The 17,532-nt window shown below is 36.8% G+C and overlaps 2 protein-coding genes and 1 pseudogene across 2 annotated transcripts; 2 read left to right on the forward strand and 1 right to left on the reverse strand.

Annotated features, from left to right (window-relative positions):
- The first annotated feature begins 4,691 nt into the window (after positions 1-4,691).
- On the forward strand, positions 4,692-6,081 carry LOC140010145 (uncharacterized). The gene is made up of 2 exons (XM_072056546.1): positions 4,692-5,344; positions 5,612-6,081. The coding sequence occupies exons 1-2, from the start codon at positions 5,221-5,223 to the stop codon at positions 5,905-5,907; spliced, it is 420 nt and encodes a 139-aa protein (XP_071912647.1). The 5' UTR covers positions 4,692-5,220; the 3' UTR covers positions 5,908-6,081.
- A 523-nt stretch (positions 6,082-6,604) lies between these two features.
- On the reverse strand, positions 6,605-10,615 carry LOC140010804 (elongator complex protein 4-like). The gene is made up of 9 exons (XM_072058361.1): positions 10,461-10,615; positions 9,925-10,083; positions 9,576-9,802; positions 9,415-9,484; positions 8,550-8,706; positions 8,265-8,343; positions 7,994-8,153; positions 7,810-7,901; positions 6,605-6,982 (listed from the first exon to the last, which is right to left on the reverse strand). Exons 2-9 carry the CDS (start codon positions 10,055-10,057, stop codon positions 6,815-6,817), a joined length of 1,086 nt encoding a protein of 361 aa, XP_071914462.1. The 5' UTR covers positions 10,058-10,083; positions 10,461-10,615; the 3' UTR covers positions 6,605-6,814.
- A 1,245-nt stretch (positions 10,616-11,860) lies between these two features.
- LOC113699510 (8-hydroxygeraniol dehydrogenase-like) lies at positions 11,861-17,278 on the forward strand (annotated as a pseudogene).
- The last annotated feature ends 254 nt before the right edge of the window (positions 17,279-17,532 follow it).

Genomic DNA, 17,532 nt, shown 5'->3' on the forward strand with positions numbered 1-17,532 from the left:
CTGGAGGTGTACAGGAAGGCTTCAGGGCAGTTGATCAACATGGAGAAGTCCTCACTGTTTTTCAGTAGGAATGTGTGTCGAAGACAGAAGGTGAAAGTGATGAATGTGCTCCAGGGAATGCAGCATGTTTCTTAAAGCAAATATTTGGGATTGCCTCTAGTTATTGGTAGATCAAAGAGATAGGTTTTTGATTTTATAAAGCAAAAAACAATAGCTAGATTGAAAGGATGGAAGGAGAAACTGCTGAGTTTAGCTGGGAAAGAGGGGTTTCCGAAATATGTTATTATGGCTTTGCCCACCTATGTCATGTCCTCATGTCTTCTCCCAAAGATATTGTGCAAGGAGATTTGCTCAAAAATGACAAAGTATTAGTGGGGTCAGAAGGAAAAAGAGCATAAGGTGCATTGGCTAAGTTGAGGGAAGATGACTGAGGTGAAGGCAGAAGGGGGGTTGGGATTTAGGGAGCTACATGAATTCAACCTGGCCTTGCTTGCAAAGCAGTTGTGGAGAATTCTGATGAATCCCAACTTACTGGTAAGTAAAGTTCTGAAGGCCAGGTACTTTAGGGGGACATCTATTTGGAGAACAGAAAGTTATGGTACAGATTCCTGGTGTTGGAAGAGCTTGTTGCAGGCTAGGGGTGTACTGGAAGAGGGAATAAGGAAACAGGTGGGAGATGACAAATCTATAAATATATGGGAGGACAAATAGATTCCAGGGTCTGATGATGGCAAAGTGAAAACAAGAAGGGTAGGGGATATAGAGTTGCAGGAAGTGAGTGAGCTCATCAAGAAGGGAGTGTGGAACAAGGAACTGATAACATAGGTGTTTGATAGGGATGAGGGTAGGAAGATATTGAGTATTCCACTTAGTGAGGAACCTAGGAAGGATAGGATATTTTGGGCTTTTTCGAACACTGACATATATACTGTAAAATCAGGATACAGGCTGGCAAAGAGAAAGAAAAGGATGGATGGAGAGGTGTGGACTAAGGCAGGAACCAGCTATGGGAGGACAGGTGCAACTCAGCACTGGAACTTCCTCTGGGGGTTGAATGTGAAACATAAATTAAAGCATTTCATCTGGAAATGCTTGCATGGCATCCTACCAGTAAATGCAGTGATAAAGGAATGATGTTCAAAGGGAGATCATATGTGCAAAGGATGTGGGGAAGGGCCAAAAACCATTGAACATATGTTGTATTTCTGTAACAATGCAAAGCTAATATGGAAAGTTGGACCTTTGAGCTGGGAGGGCTTGAAGGACTACAGAAATAGGTTTTGGCACTGGTGGGAAGCGCTTAAAGAAGCTGTGATCAAGGAGAAGGGTAATGAACGTATATGTCTTACAATTAATCTGCTTTGGCAAATTTGGAAGTACAGAAATGATAAGCAGTTTAATGGTCGTGGGAGGGATCCATTGGTTGCAGTTAACAAGGCAGTAATGGAGTGGCAAGAGTATCAGGAGGCTCAAGAGGCTGAGGGGGAAATTAGGGACAGTGGTACGAAGGAGGACATGGAGGTGCATGGCTGGGAAAGGCCACAGGAGGGCTGGATAAAATTGAACTCAGATGCTGCCTTGCAATGTAAGATAGATAGAGCAGGTTGGGGAGTGGTGGCGAGGGATTGGCAAGGGTTGGTGTTAGGAGCATGGGCTGTACCATCTTCAAGCTGTTCGAACCCAAAGCAGGAGGAAACAATGGCTCTCAGAATGGCTATGAGGATGGCAAAGCTATATGAGTGGAAAAAGGTGGTGTTTGAAGTAGATTGTTTACAGGTTGTGGAAGAGCTAAACAGGGAAGGTACTGATAGGATTGGGTCAGTGGTGCTTGAGGATATTAGGAGTATTCAGAAAAATTTTGATGAATGTTGTTTTACTTTCACTCGGAGAGTAAACAACTCTATTAGTCATACGCTAGCAAAATTGGCAGTTAGCTTGGAAAATTTAGCTGAACGGAAGGATGTCTTCCCAGCATGGCTGCATGAACTTGTGCAGATAGATTGTGAGGGCAGTTGCCCAGCCTTTTTGTAATACGTTTCCATATACTAATAGAACGTTCTCGTTTTGAAAAAAAAAATATATATTATTGTACTACTAGCTTTTTGTATTCATTGTCACTAGATACATACATCAAATACGATCATAATTAATTAATGGGGCACAATTTCTTTCCATATCATCAAAGAAAAGACCTCTTCATTGACTGTGTGCAAGCTTCACATAGAAATAGAAGATTGAAAAGAAAAAAAAATACAACAAATTCAGGAGTTTTGGGAGATAGAAGAAAGGGTTTTTGTTTTGTTTTAGCTACAAAATGATGTCTTTGAGTTGGAAATAGTAAATACAATGAGTAATCTCTATTCAAGAAACTACTTATACCTTTTGGATTATGCTGCGAAAATTGAATTTATAGCGAATGTCCTGCAATAAGTTTTGAGGAGTACAGACAATTTCGCAAATATTGCTTTTATTAGAAATTGGTCGATTGCCTCAAGCCAAACAAACCGTAGGAACCATTCACTTTTCCTCATTATTCATGGTCCTCGTGCTGCACGGGGCTCCTGCGTCTTGGAAACGTGCAAGCTTATTTTTGTCGCCTAACTTCGCTGTGGTACCAAAGTTTTAATTGAAATCAATCCTCCCAATCATGGAATGGTATCTCTCCGTGCACAGCACGAGAGACGATTTAGTATCCACACTAAAGAAATGAAAGGGAAATTTGTTTCCCTTCGAATTAAATGTGAAATGCTAATTGTCATTAACATTTAACAGGTTCTTAATTACATATCCCAGATTAGTACAAGCCAGATCAAATTCTGCATTGCTTATTATGCCACACTTTATTTTCACTCGTACGAAAGCGTCTAAAATGCAAAGAGTAATGGCAAACATAGCCAGGAAACACCTGCAATCTCAATCTATATACAGAAATTTTTTCTCTATTAGCCCCTGTAAAAAGATAACCACCAGAACATAGGATCGTAAGTACAATCAGCCCTGAACTTCCACTTATTTAATTTTGTATTTCTTGCTCTTCCATTAGCCTCTCCAAAAATCTACAATCTCCCGTCCCAAGACAGAACTAATCTTAGGCTGATTTTAAAGATCTCCCAACGCCAATCACGAGTGACAGATCCCATTTCCTTATCTAGCAGCAGCGAGCCTGAGAGTTGAGACTTCGAGACAAGACTCCTCGCTTTTATGCCTTACTTCTGCCAAATCGAGACCCCTCTCCCTTCTTTCCCCGTGAATTGTTCTATTACGTGCTACAGCCTACAACTACGTAGTGATGTTGCTGGGGAGGTAACCAAATTTCCGACTTAATTAAATTTAAATTTGTTGGATTTTGGTGAACTTGATTATAATCCGATTTTATTTAAATTAATATTGAATTCCAGAATGGTGATTCTGTGTGGTAGCAAATTTAGATTTTTTATTTCATTTTTCTCTGAATACTAATTTCATTTTTTAAAGCTAAAAACTTCTATAACTATATTACAAGTCATTATGAAAATACACGCATACACACACACACATTTATATATACATATATATACACACACCCGCATACACACACATTGGACATATAAACACCTAGTGTAAACTGTGAAGTTGTCAAATATGATAGGAAGTCCTAATCATATAGTAGTTTCTTGCAGGTAAACAAAACAAAGATTATTATTACAATTTTCAAGTCTCCTCTTCTCCTACAATTTACAAGTCCGACAAAGGCATCATGTCCGAATCGGATTTTGGTAAGCTTGTACGTTTCAAAGACGATTCGATAATTTCGGTAAATTGGACCCATGAATTTGGAATTTTTGAATATTTGGAAGTTGAAAATTTCGATCGATTTCAATTTCGAATTCGCTTCAATTACATTTTGAAATTCGGTAATTTACCGAATTTAGCAAATATGAGCTTGTCCACTAAAACAGCTATTGTACCATAAAAGTTCAAAGTTCTGCTAAAATTGATGAAGCCATCCAAAAGTAGATAAAGCACTTATAACAAAAGTACCTGGAACATACGAGCTACAAGTACATTAATGAAAATTTGTAGTAATGTATTGGTTGCAAAAAAAAAAAAAAAACATAAACGAATAAAAACAAAGATTATTTAATAGAAAACATAAAGAAAAAAAAACTTATTGATAATGATGGACAAATAGCAGGAACGAAGCGGAGAAAAGTATTGTGTAAAAGATCTTGAACCACATACTGCAAAGGTTTTAGAAAATAAAAAGAAATTATAAAATAGGAAAAATGGAGAGAGATTGAAAGGCAGGAATATGAGAGGAAGTGAGAGAAGCATACAAAATCTCGCTGTGTTAATGGGAAAGAGGAAGAAAAAGAGTAATTAGTGGATAATAGGATCCAACATCATTAATGGAAATATATGAGATTAATTAAGGGAAATATTATTGGTATTCAGATTAAAATTGCTTTGCTCTAGCAGCATCGCCACCATCAAATTCTCTTTTTTCACATTCTTTCTAAAGGATACCGAGTAAAAGATTTTGCATACCTTGGAAATCTCGCTGCGTTAATGGGAAAGAGAAAGAAAAAGAGTAATTAGTGGATAATAGGATCCAACATAATTAATAAAAAATATATGAGATTAACTAAGGGAAATATTATTGGTATTCAGATTAAAATTGCTTTGCTCTAGTAGCATCGCCAACCCTTGTGACCACCATCAAATTCTCTTTTTTCGCATTCTTTCCAAAGGATAGCCCGTAAACGATTTTGCATACCTAGGAAAATAGGCACTAAAATTCTTATCGGAGGTTTGGAACTCTGTATATGGAACAACACACAGTACAGAAACTTTACTGACGAATGATCTTTCCAATTTTTTTTCCTTCAATCACAGTAGTGCATGATTGAGTTGCTATATCTTTACTCAACTTGTACCTCGATTAATTATGTGTTAAAAGCCCCCCTTATTTATAGGATAATTATTAGGTAATCCCTTGAATAATTAAAAAGATGGAGCTGGAATTAATAGGAAATTCCTTGAATAATTTGTAGGGTGCCCTTCTTGTTTCTTTCTTTCTCCTTCAATCGCGCGTATTGATTCCTTATTAGTTCTGTTTTATTGTTTCGCTATTACAATAAAGAGATTTTGTAGCTAAAGAATAGGGATCCTTTGTTACACTGCCTGCGCCTATAAAAATAATGCACAGCACAGGATCTTCTTCTTAGTAAAGGTCCAATCATGGAGTTGTCAAAAATTATAGTAGTAATATTCTTCTGCATTGTGACCACTTTGGGTGGTTCCATGGCTGCAAATTACGAGGATGAATGGAGAACCAAGAAATCTCAAGTTGGTGAAACTCGCGGTAAGTATCACTTACATATTCATTCTTAAGATTTCCTTGTTCATTCAAGGGATCAAAGTTGGCATCCCAAAAATTAGAGATTCTGATGAATTTTGTTTTCGTACCATATGTAAGAACTTTTTTCGTAGTATTATTAAGCTTGTTAATTGTGATTTTTTTTTTGTAATATTATTAAGTTTGTTAATTGTATTACTCTTATCATTATAATCTTTTTTTTTTTTTTTTAAACTTTAAGCATTGACAATTCTGGTTGTCTAAAATCTGCAGTTTTCAAGTATGACCCCCCAAGTTCTGATCACAGTTGGTCGTTTCATGGGAACAAAGATGCTTACAAGTACAACGAAGCATCTTCACCAATTGCAATTGCTCCCTACAATGGCAGAAAGGATTCAGTAGATTATTCTTCTGAAGGAGACCACTACTTTACCAGTCGCAAGGATCACAAAGATCACAAACATGATAAATGTCATAACGGTGCTTCAACAAACCTCGCCTCTAAATCTTTGATAAGCACCATATTTGGGCTGGCATTTATTCTCGTTATCCTTTTACATTTACCTTAATTTTTAGAGGACGTCTTGATAGAAATGGGCTACAAAATCTATGAAGCTCTACTTGGCATTAACTTTTGATGTTTAGGAGTTGTTCTTGATGTTATTTGGAGTCCGTTACAGCACTATTGCATATTTATGTTTTATGGAGACTACTTGTTAAGGCAGTTTAAGTTATTAAAATTATTTGAATGGCTGTTTTATTTATTTTTCATTTTTTTTTTTGTCTTTGAATACTTGAGCCTTGCAATTTTGGAACCCAATTCAATAAGAGATAAATTAAGGATATGATTTATTTATTACAACGAATTTGTAAGAGATCAATTACGAGATGGTGATTGTGATTGATCTACTAATATAACTTCTCTGAAAACGAGCACTTAGTTCAGTCTCAAGTTATGTCCAAATTGCTAATTGAATCCATCTCAAATTTATCAACCCTTTACATCTAAACATTTTTCCAATCTAATTAACTTCTCCAACAAACAAACACCTTAGGCACCTCTTGATTAGTGTCAGTATTATTCCATACATATTTAAGACTGGATATTGTGCACAATCCGGAATTGCAGAAAGAGAATTGGTAACAAGTCAATTTACAGGAGTAACTAATTGCATTACATTTATTATTTTTTCCAAGGCGACTAATTGCATCCCAAGTTAAACTTTACTTTCTTTGTGCATCTCACCATGTACAAGAACCCGTAAAAGAAATAAAAGCAGACTGCAGGATTCCATTTTTTGCTATAAGGTTGTATGCTTGATTCTCGATTATCACAAACAAAGCAAGACAAAAGGGAGTTCCAATCCAACCAAATATGGCGCTGTGGTCCACAATCATACCAATCAAATGGATTGACCCATCAATCGCCAACCTTAAACTGCTTCAACCGCAAATTGTAGCTGTTGTACAAGTCACCTAAAAGTCGAGAGCACCTGTCTTAGACGACACAGAACAACTACCAGAAGTAGCATGAGAAGTGCCACTTGAGCCATCTACTGGAGCTTGATTCAGACATTCTAAAACTAAGGATCTCCGCTTGTGTAGTTTCATTGAATATGTAGTTGCCTCCAGAATTACTGGAACCTGGTGAAAAACTTAAAAGTGACATAACAAAAAATGGCATGAACAAGAAATAGCTAGGAACAATTACTGGTAAGCTACATTTTGCAACTTAAAAGACCATAATGTTTCTCCAAAGCTGTGTCTTCTCATATAAAAACGTATCTCAATCATTTAGGATATATGTGAGTTCTATCAATTGTCCAGAAAAAAGTTCAAAATTCATGTGTCATGATAGCTTAATCTTCAAAACTACGTACAGCAAGAATCCTACATGGAAAGCAACTACATATTAGAATGCAATAACTTTGAATTCTTTATAGGAAGTGATACTAGGAGTACTAGAATACTTTCTGGTTCTGTAGTTTCAAAGTATGACTCGATGGTAATTTGTCGCTAAAAGTACAAGGAACCATTCAGGCAACTAGAGGCAGACAAATATTAATGCCTACGTTACTGCCACAGATATGATTTGTCTGCTGGAGACCAGTGCCAGAAACATGAAACACAAGATAATTTCACTATTTCTACAAGCAAAATTATACCTATACATGGATATCAGACAGACAGGGAGACTGAACCATGACAAAGAGCAACTTCAAGAACAAAATGGTCAATTAGGATATAATTTGGGAATATTGCCCCCCCCCCCCCCCCCAAACAAAACAAAACAACCAACACCTCCCAACCGTCCTCAGTGCTGTGCTGCCAGCAACACCCGCAGAAAAGGAGACAAAAGGGAAAGAACTTGAGTGAATACCAGCACTAAGAAAATATATTTTATAAGTTCTTGAAAAGGTATAGCAGCAAGTTATGCACATAAAATAGCATGAAAGAGACCGAAGCAACACCTGTGTGTTAATACGTGCCACTTTGTGTACATTGAGAAGGCCAAGCATGTCCTGGTAACCAGTTAGAAGCTTTGCCAGATCCTTGTCCTCATCTGATCCAAGCTCAAATAAGAAACATATTTGACAATGCATATGGCAACAATCAAATAGTAATGCTAGTTGATGACCAAAAGTAACAACATGCCTGGAACTGCTCTTACTGAAAGCAATGTGTCAGCCAAATGCTGCCATCTCTTCAGGACAGTTGGTGAAACAAGGGAAGGTGGAAATGTCATAGCTGCAACAGCATTTGAAGACCTTACCAAACTTTTCAAAGATCTGATGAAACTAAGCATGTCCCATTCCTAAACAAATAGTCAAGTCTAAAAACTCACAAACATTTTTTTTAGATGAAAACACATTTTGCAAATCAAGTGACTAATTACCAGACAAATTAAAAAGTCAAAGACACCAACCTTGTCAGAAAAGTGACACTGTGGGGCAGAAAACGATTGAATGGAAATTCGTCCAGCCAATGTGATATTGCCATCAAATCTGATAAAAACTAACAAGTTAAACAATTTTCTGATCATGAACCACATTCCAGAGAATGTCCCATACTCTTGTCACGTTTCTTACTCTCTTGAACAATGAACTTCACCAAAGAACAAAAAGAGGTCCTAGCAAATACTAAATTGATTTCTCGAAGTTCTAAAGAACAATTTTAAATTTAAAGCTTAAGAATTGATAATTGACAATACCTTGGAATCTGAGCTAAAAATGTGGAACAACGATCATAAAGAGTAGCAAGGTTGGGACAATCTTGAAGGCTCACACAATCGATGCACTGACCACTGAGTGCATGCCTGTCTAAGGGTCTCCGCAAGTCAAAGTCGCTGCAGTATTCTACTTTTCCATCTGCAAAACAAAAAAGTAAAATATTCTCATAGGCCAGGCTTCTGAGTTTATCTTAATCAACAGCAAACGAGAACAGCAGAACATTTGATCATCTAGACAATATTTTGTTTGCAGACAAAAACTTTCCACGCAATAAATCATAGACATTACACATTCCTGTAAGGGTCCAGTTGCTATCCACTTCACAAGTATACATATAGGCTGTAGCAGCTCGTTCTAAACACCAAATCAACCAACATCCTGTATGTACAGAACTAGGTGGCAAACAAGGATGAAAGCAATCTGGAAGGTAAAAGATGAGATATTTATTTCACCTAAGGGCCTTCATTTATTTATTTTACTTTCCCAACTATCTTTGTCATTGAAAGTGTCAGTATATATGAATCTGATCATTTCCACAGAAAACTTACCTCTTATTCTTTATTCGAGAAACCAAATAACTTTAGCAATTTCACTCTTTTGTATTCATATCATGGCATAGTGAATTCATGTAATAGCTCCTTCACTCCATTGAAAGGTTCCTTTAGTTGAAACCACTTTACAGACTAATTACAAATCCTCAGAGGCTAATAACAACAAAACAGAGTCTTGAACTCATTTAAACTTTATGTGGTTGGCAAACAAACAGAAATCATAACCTCAGAAAGCAGCTTATTACCCAAAATGCTACACTTAACGAAAGGAAAACAAGGCTTCAAGTTAGTTTACCTTTCTGGCTATCCAAATTTTGATCCTCAAAATACTTCTTATATTGCCAGGCAATTCTCAAGGTCTTTTCCTGTAATTTACTAGATACGTCAATGTCTAGCATTCACAAATAGTAAAATATATAAGCATGTTTCCAGATGGTTTGGATCAAGAAGGGGCACCTGTTCTGTGTCATGTTCACGAGATTTATCATCTTTCAAAGACACTGGATTGGGCAGAGTACCAAGGAACCCTCTTGGCTCCTTAGCAGGACTAGCATAAAAAAGAGGTTGCTTGTGAACCAGTCCTTGAGACATAAAATTCCTCAACAAAAGCATATGATGAGGTGCGTCTGGATCTTCCATTATTATCACTAGACTTCCCAAGCAAAACCCACCTCCTAAAATCTCTAGAAACCACAAAAATATTAAAGGTTAGAAACTAACTAAAAACTTTAATTTACACATGCAGCAAAACATTCACACGGATCATATGATCCAACTAAAGCTATGGGAGTTCTTGGGAAATTACTGTCAAGGTCCGCAATGCCAGATGAAAGAAAGACTGTTCCATTGGGTCCATGCTTAAGTCCAGGAACCTGAGACGTTGGCACAACACCAACATTGCGAGAGAAACTACTCGTTCGAGGCTTATTTGCAGCCATCAGAAAACTTCTGATTTCGACTCTTCCTACAAGAGGAAAAACAAATTTCTGGAATTAGATACATGACAAAAATGAAGCTACCATATAAGACAGATAGCTACAAAAAGGAACCCTCATATCTTAGCAAATTAGTAATCTTTAAACTACAATTCCTAGGTTCTGGCAAAGAACTAGAGGAATTTTTATTGCAAAAAAAAAAAAAAAAAAAAAGAGCATTTCCTCATTTCAGCATGCAGGTTTTCAAAGACTAGTTGTGGATAACTGATTGCGACGTATAACCTACGTTCAGAAACTACAGGTTCAGCTTCTCGGAGGCATTTTGTCGAGCTGCTGGTGTACAAAATGATCAAGCTAGCTATAACTTGACTAGGATTATATGTATACTAAGTTCAAGCCTCAGTACCTTTCTGCCGGAGAAGCCTGATGATATTAACTTCTTTCTGGCTTTCAAATCGTGGTTCTTGAATACTTGAAACCCCCAAAGTCGGCAAAACAGAGAAAAGGAGGCAAAGAGGGTTTTCAAATGTACATTGTTCAGAATATGGGGGGCATAATGCAATTAAATTGGCATTTTGGTGGCGCCTTTTTTGTCTATTTATGAGCGGATCCTTGAATTGTTAAGCTTTTCTACCAGGGCCTCTGTATTTTTTTTCACTTTGGATTACCATTTGTAAATGTGGACGTAGATATTTTACTCAAATGTGTTAATCTTATTTTACGAGATTTTCTTTTTTAATTTATGGGATACAAGAAAGAACAAAAATTTATCGGTGATACAAGCTTTTAGATGCACTTGATGCAATGGAAATTTCACATGTATTAGCAACTAATGCAATCCGATCGTTTTCTTAAAGGATTGAAAATTATTTAAAAGATTAAGATGGAGAACTAACCAAAATGTTTTAGAATCACAATTTCATTACTTATCACTTTTCTTTTGATAATTCTATTTTCTTTTTCCCTTTTTTATGGTGTATGTGCTTAATCCCAAAAGGGATGATAAATCTAGGGAAAATGTCAAAACTTAATTTCTAATACAATAACAACTTTTTTGATAAATACACCAAATTTACTTACCCTTTGTTTGGTACGCAAGAATGCCAAAAATGGAAAGGTCTTTCCATCTGGAATATATATTTCACCTCAAAATAATGAGGATAAAAATTTATCATTCCAGTATAAGTCAAAATGGAACGTTTATTTATTTTTCAATATTTAGTATAATTACTATTTAGATGTTAGAATGCAATACAAATAGTACAAATTTGAGTTAATTGCCTTGAATTAGTTTATAGGACATAACCTATTTTATTAGTTTTGTTTTATTTATTCAACAACAATGTTATTTGTTTGTTTAGCCTGGCATCCCTTTCTTAAGTGAAATAAAATATCATCACAAACTTGATTTGGGAAATATAATAATCTTGCTATTTTGATAAAATTCATCTTGGCATTAATAATTGAATTGTAAATATGAGATGAAACCTACACTAATAAGACTATGCCATCTTCTCAGGTCATCTTTCTTTCATTTTCTTAGCTGAATTTGGTCACGTGGTTTTATATTCGCACAAAGACGCTCCCTGAAATAATGCAAAAAAACAGAGGCAAACTTTTTGTCTACCGTCAAAGGTAGTACTCGTCGTATCAAACACATTTCAAGGAAACCTTTTTCCTTTTTTTTCTTTTTTTTTTTTTCCAAACGATAACATGAAAACCTTTTTCCTTATTTCGCCTTTGTTTAAGGATATCAAATTTTGAGTACTTTTTTTTTTTTTTCCAAATTTGTACGCCGTAGACTTGATGATCGAACATGGTGGTCCGGCTTATCTCACTGGTGTGACGTAAGCTTTATCCATTTTCATTTTTGATGGGACTGACCTTTGACTATATAGTCAGCTTACTAGCTGAGGGGAGAACCGAACCAGGATGCTTCCGCTCAGAATTCAGTCGAGTCTTTTTGGATTCTTCTTGAGAACTTACAACTTATTCTTCCTCGCGTGTAATCACAAGAGGTTACTTCAGAGCTGAGTTTATTCTTCTTAATAACTTACGAGTTATTCTTCCTCGTGTGTAATCACAAAGACTAGAGAAATACCATATCACGGCAGTGGCTAAATCCCCAGAAGAAGAGCATCCGGTCAAGGCCTTTGGATGGGCTGCCGGAGAGTGATCTGGGATCCTTTCTCCTTTCCACTTCTCCAGAAGGTGATCACTTAAAATGAGTATTTATGGAAAAAAGTTGTGATTTTTTATCCCTTTTTCTTCTTTTCTGCTTTTATGTTCTCTGATTTTATCATCAAGAGTTATGTTACTGATGGAGGTTTTTGTATTGGGCTGTTGCTGGCAGGCAAACCGGGGAGCAAGATGTCAAAGTAAAGATTTTGTATGCTGGAATGTGCCATTCTGATCTTGATGGGATAAAAAATCTAAGGGGCGTTTCTAAGTACCCTTTTCCTCTGTTTTGAAACTCGGACCGGACCGGCCGGTCGAACCGGACCGGCCGGTCGAACCGGGAACCGGCCAGGTAGCCGGTCCGAGTCTTATTAAAAAATCGGAAATTTAAAATCCGGTCAAAGCCGGTCAAAAACTGGGTTTGACCGGATTTGACCGGAAAAAAATCGGTTTTTCTGGTTCAACAGTAATTTTTTTTAAAAAAAATTTAAACTTTATAATATTATGTTTTGACCCCCTAAATTGTTAAAACTTATCGATATACTTCAAATATTTGATACTTTATAAATATTGTCCTAAAATTTGATGTTATTTTTCAATTAAACTCATAATTTTAATTCTAAACTTGTTAATATTTATTAAATAATATAAATTGCTACTTAATTGTTCTAATTTCTTTATATTTTCTTGTTAAATATATTTGAAACATCAAATATATATGAATATACCTTTATTAATATCAATATATTATAAATATAATATTTTAATTTTTAAATAATTTTTATTTATGACGTCATCCGGTTCGACCCCTATCGACCCCCGGTCGAACCCATTGACCCCTGACCTTGGCCGAGTCGCTATCCGGTCCGGTTCTGAAAACATAGCCCTTTTCTCGCTGGGTGTGCCATCATTTCTTCTAATCCCTTTCCATTCTAATTTTAGGACTATTTAAGCATATATGCAGTATTTGTCTGTGTTCGAAGTGGGATATTTTTTTTTGGAGCATTTATGTCTGGAAAAAGGAATGCTAGATCGCGATTGATTTCCCATGATCTACGTGTTTATATATGTCTGAAAGAGCATCCTTTGCGAAAATTTGTAAGGGTTTATTGAATAGAGCTCAGGTTCAATTGGGCCTATATTAAAATGAAGTTAGATTTAAGTAAGGAATACAAGAGAAATTATAAATGTGTCTGTACGAGTCTTAGGATACTGGTTAGGAAAATCCGTCATTTAATAGGATTTTGCAAAATTCTGGAAATTTTAATGATGGAGCTGGCATGATGGCCCCCCTGGCTCCTGTTTATTCAAACAAAATAACATATCAAGTTGGTTTACTGCACGAATTTTGAATTTGACTTTACTAACTTACAAGAAAAGCAATAATGTTAACTTTTTGATACATTGTTGTAAGCAGCTTTATATGGGAATTGATTATGTGCAAGATACCAAGAATTGCTAACCGTGATGGAGCTGCGTGGTCAATGTATTTCGATGGAGCTGCTTACCGTGATGGAGTTGGTGCAGGAGTTGTCTTTTATACTCCTGAAGCAGATGTATTGCCGTACTCCTTCACTTTAACACGCCGATGTTCAAACAATGTAGCTGAATATCAGACGTTGATTCTTGGTCTTGAAACGGCCGTAGACATGAAGCAGTTGCATCTTAGAGTCTATGGTGATTCAAAATTGGTGGTAAATTAACTTCTTGATATTTATGATATCAAGAAACCTGAATTGATCCCATTTTATAAGTATGCAAGACAACTCATGAGATATTTGGATAGTGTCACTATAGAACATATCTCTAGAAATTTCAATCAACAAGCTGATTCTTTGGCAAGAGTGGCGTCCATGATCACTCTACCTTCTCATTGAAATCAAATTTCAATATGTCATAATTGGGTCATACCTCCGATGTTTGACAAAGAAGGTGATGGTGAGGAAGAAAATACTTATCATATTTTTATTCATGAGATCGAAAAGGAGGATTGGCGTCACCTCATCATTGATTACCTTAATTATGGGAAGTTACCGGAAGATCCTAAGAAAAGGGTTGATATACGTCGTCGAGCACCACGTTTCGTTTACTACAAAGGGACGCTTTACCGAAGGTCATTCGATGGGGTGCTTCTACGATGTCTTGGAGAAGATAAGGCCATGCAAGCAATGGAGGAGGCTCACTCTGGGATATGCGGTGCTCACCAGTCTGGCCCGAAATTACATTTTCGCATTAAATGAATGGGATACTACTGGCCAACAATGGTAAAGGATTGCATTGACTTTGCTAGAAGATGTCAAGCATGTCAATTGTCAAGGAGTTTCTCCTTGAAAAGATCATCAAACATTCCTTGTAAATCGGATTCGAGAAAGGGGTACTCCTTTTCTTGCATTTCTTTTAGAGTAGGTCTTCTTACCGACCTATTTTGAGGAAAGTCTACTCTTTCGGTGACTTTTCGACTCACTTTGGTATCAATCTTCATGGGAGCTGTATTTATTGTCATGGACTCCTTACTACTGAATTTTGAATGAGGTTTGCCCCCCTTTTTATTTTCTTGCCTTTCATTACTTTGACGAGGCGGCTGCACTCGCGAAGCTTGAATGGGAAGCCCATCAGTTGCGTTGGCCGTGATGTTTAACTCCATATCATGAGCACGAGTAGCTAATTCTTCGAACGTTCTTTTTGCTTCTTTCTGAAGGTAAAATTTGGCATCGGCAAAGTGAGTTTCGACCTCAGTGAAAGGTTTATCATCAGCAATAACCTTCTTAACTATACCGTCTCGACAATATTTGAAACATTGATGTAGAGTAGACGGTATAATTTCATTATCGTGAATCCAGGGTCTTCCCAAGAGCATGTTATAAGAGGTTTTGGCTTCAATGATATGAAACAACGCACTTGAAGACAACTCGCCAATGAGCAATTCAAGCCTTATGAGACCAATTGCTATTTGCCCCCTTGGTTAAATCCTTGGATCATGAGGCGGCTCTGGGAGAGTTCATCGCTTGAGATTCTTAACTCTTTCATAGCACGCACGGACATGATATTGATAGCAGATCCCCTATCAATGAGTATCCGATTCATCTTCTGCTCTCGGACATACGCACTAACAAACAAAGGTCGATTGTGGGTTTTGAACTCAACAGTTAAATCATTATCATCAAAAATGATAGTCGTTGCACAATCCACTGGTGGTTTATCGTCGATTTTGAGTTTTTTCTCAAATTTCGTGCTAATTTGCGTGACCTGAGAATTTTCAGCTTTGACAACATTACAAGAGGTGGAGTTATCAGCATCGTCATTTAAATACCCCTTGGGTATAAATTTTCTCAGTGTCACGGGTTGTCGAACCTCTTGAAGGAGCTGAAAATCTGAAGCAATTGGTTTTGTGGCCACTCCCTTTTGTTTCTTTATTGCATTTCGTCGTTTCATTGTCACTTCAGGCTTTGTTGAACGAATGCTTTACGAAAAGATGTACTTCTTTATTTTTGACTTGCAAGTCCTCTTTCGAGTGACTAAAGTCCATCTTTCGTTGTCATCTTCAATAACATTTTCAATTGAGGATTTTTCAAGCTCCTTGGACGAAGCACTGAATTTGACTTTACTAACTTACAAGAAAAGCAATAATGTTAACTTTTTGATACATTGTTGTAAGCAGCTTTATATGGGAATTGATTATGTGCAAGATACCAATAATTGCTAATCCTTTCCTGGCAACTGAATAGACTAATTAGTATGGATCTGTTTATGAATGAGAGAAAAGCTGAGGCAAACAATTCCAGTTGTTTTACTAATGTTTTTCATGCTTGCAACTATATTTTGGATAGTCATAGTTGAACTTGAAACCAATAATTCAGAAAATCTGGATTTTGAATTTACTATTGTGCCTTGCTGTTCCTTTTTTTTCTGTTATCTCAGCTATCAAGTCTAGCAGTATTATCAAAACACATAAAAAAATATACAAAAGCAAGTAAAAAGGGGAAATGAGCTTTTCAGGCTAACACAGTTACATTTTCTTAAATGCAGGCATGAGATTGCAGGCATAGTAGAAGAGATTGGTAGCAAGGTGACGAAATTCAAGGTGGGCAATAAAATTGGTGTTGGTGTATGGTAGGATCATGCCACTCATGCAATAGGTGCACTCGAGATCTTGAGAATTATTGTATTAAGGTGTTTATACCTACCTACAATGGAACCTATCATGATGGAACCCGGACATATGGAGGATACTCTGATTTTATTGTTGTTGATGAGTATTTTGCGGTTCGTTGGCCGAAAAACCTTCCTCTTGATGTTGGAGCTCCATTACTATTTGCTGGGATCACAACTTACAGTCCACTGAAGCACTTTGGGCTAGACAAGCCAGGCTTGCATGTTGGTGTTGTGGGGCTTGGTGGGCTCGGCCATGTGGCTGTGAAAATAGCAAAAGCTTTTGGTGCAAAGGTGACAGTCGTCTGTACATCCCATGCCAAGAGAGATGAAGCCATCAAACGTCTTGGTGCTGACCCTTTTATTATTAGCAAGGATCAAGATCAATTACAGGTACTTTCTCCTCCCGGAAAATAGTGCACAATGTAACTTTTAGGTTATCCTTTATGTGTAACCTCTGTTTGTTAATTGAACTTCGACAGGCTGCTTCAGGAACACTGGATGGCATTCTGGATACAGCCTCTGCTATTCATCCTCTCCTGCCATTGCTAAGTTTGTTGAAGTTTGAAGGAAAGCTTGTCCTGCTTGGTGCCACCAAGGCCCTTGAGTTACCAGTTCCTCCTCTACTTACGGGTGAGAAACATATTGCTATGTGCTAAAAAAGCAGTGCTTAGTAACTTGTTACAACCACCATTATTGCTATAGTTTTTCACTTGTGCAATAAGAGGCTTCATCTAATAGAAGGTACTTGCAGGGAGGAAAGTTGTCAGTGGGAGTGGCATTGGTGGAATGAAAGAGATGCAGGAGATGATCGACTTATGTTCAAAACACAACATACTACCAAATGTTGAGGTCATACCAATGGACCACGTAAACACTGTTGGGGAAACTGGGTAATTTTTCACTCAATAATTCAACTAGTGATTTAAATTGATTCAGTAATTCTCAAGAAAAATCGTTAAAATAATCTTCTAAGACGAAATTACCATTCTAAGTAAATTTTCAGGAAAAGTTGGAAGGGTCATAAGCGATTTTACTTAAAATCCAGTCTCTTATGGCAGAATTTACATGCACGGTGTATTATCACAAATAGACCCGTATATACATAAACAATACGTACACACGAATAAGAAAAATGCATCCAAATGAAC

Source organism: Coffea arabica, chromosome 7c, assembly GCF_036785885.1.
Source record: "Coffea arabica cultivar ET-39 chromosome 7c, Coffea Arabica ET-39 HiFi, whole genome shotgun sequence".
NCBI lineage: Eukaryota > Viridiplantae > Streptophyta > Magnoliopsida > Gentianales > Rubiaceae > Coffea > Coffea arabica.

Bases quoted from the DNA above. Each gene is read 5' to 3' on its own strand.
- LOC140010145 (XM_072056546.1), top strand. From the start codon at position 5,221: ATGGAGTTGTCAAAAATTATAGTAGTAATATTCTTCTGCATTGTGACC. The intron at 5,345-5,611 runs GTAAGTATCACT...TAAAATCTGCAG, and splicing joins TCAAGTTGGTGAAACTCGCG to TTTTCAAGTATGACCCCCCA.
- LOC140010804 (XM_072058361.1), bottom strand. From the start codon at position 10,057: ATGGCTGCAAATAAGCCTCGAACGAGTAGTTTCTCTCGCAATGTTGGT. The intron at 9,803-9,924 runs GTAATTTCCCAA...TGTGGTTTCTAG, and splicing joins TGGCATTGCGGACCTTGACA to AGATTTTAGGAGGTGGGTTT. The intron at 8,344-8,549 runs GTATTGTCAATT...AGTTTTTATCAG, and splicing joins TTTTTAGCTCAGATTCCAAG to ATTTGATGGCAATATCACAT.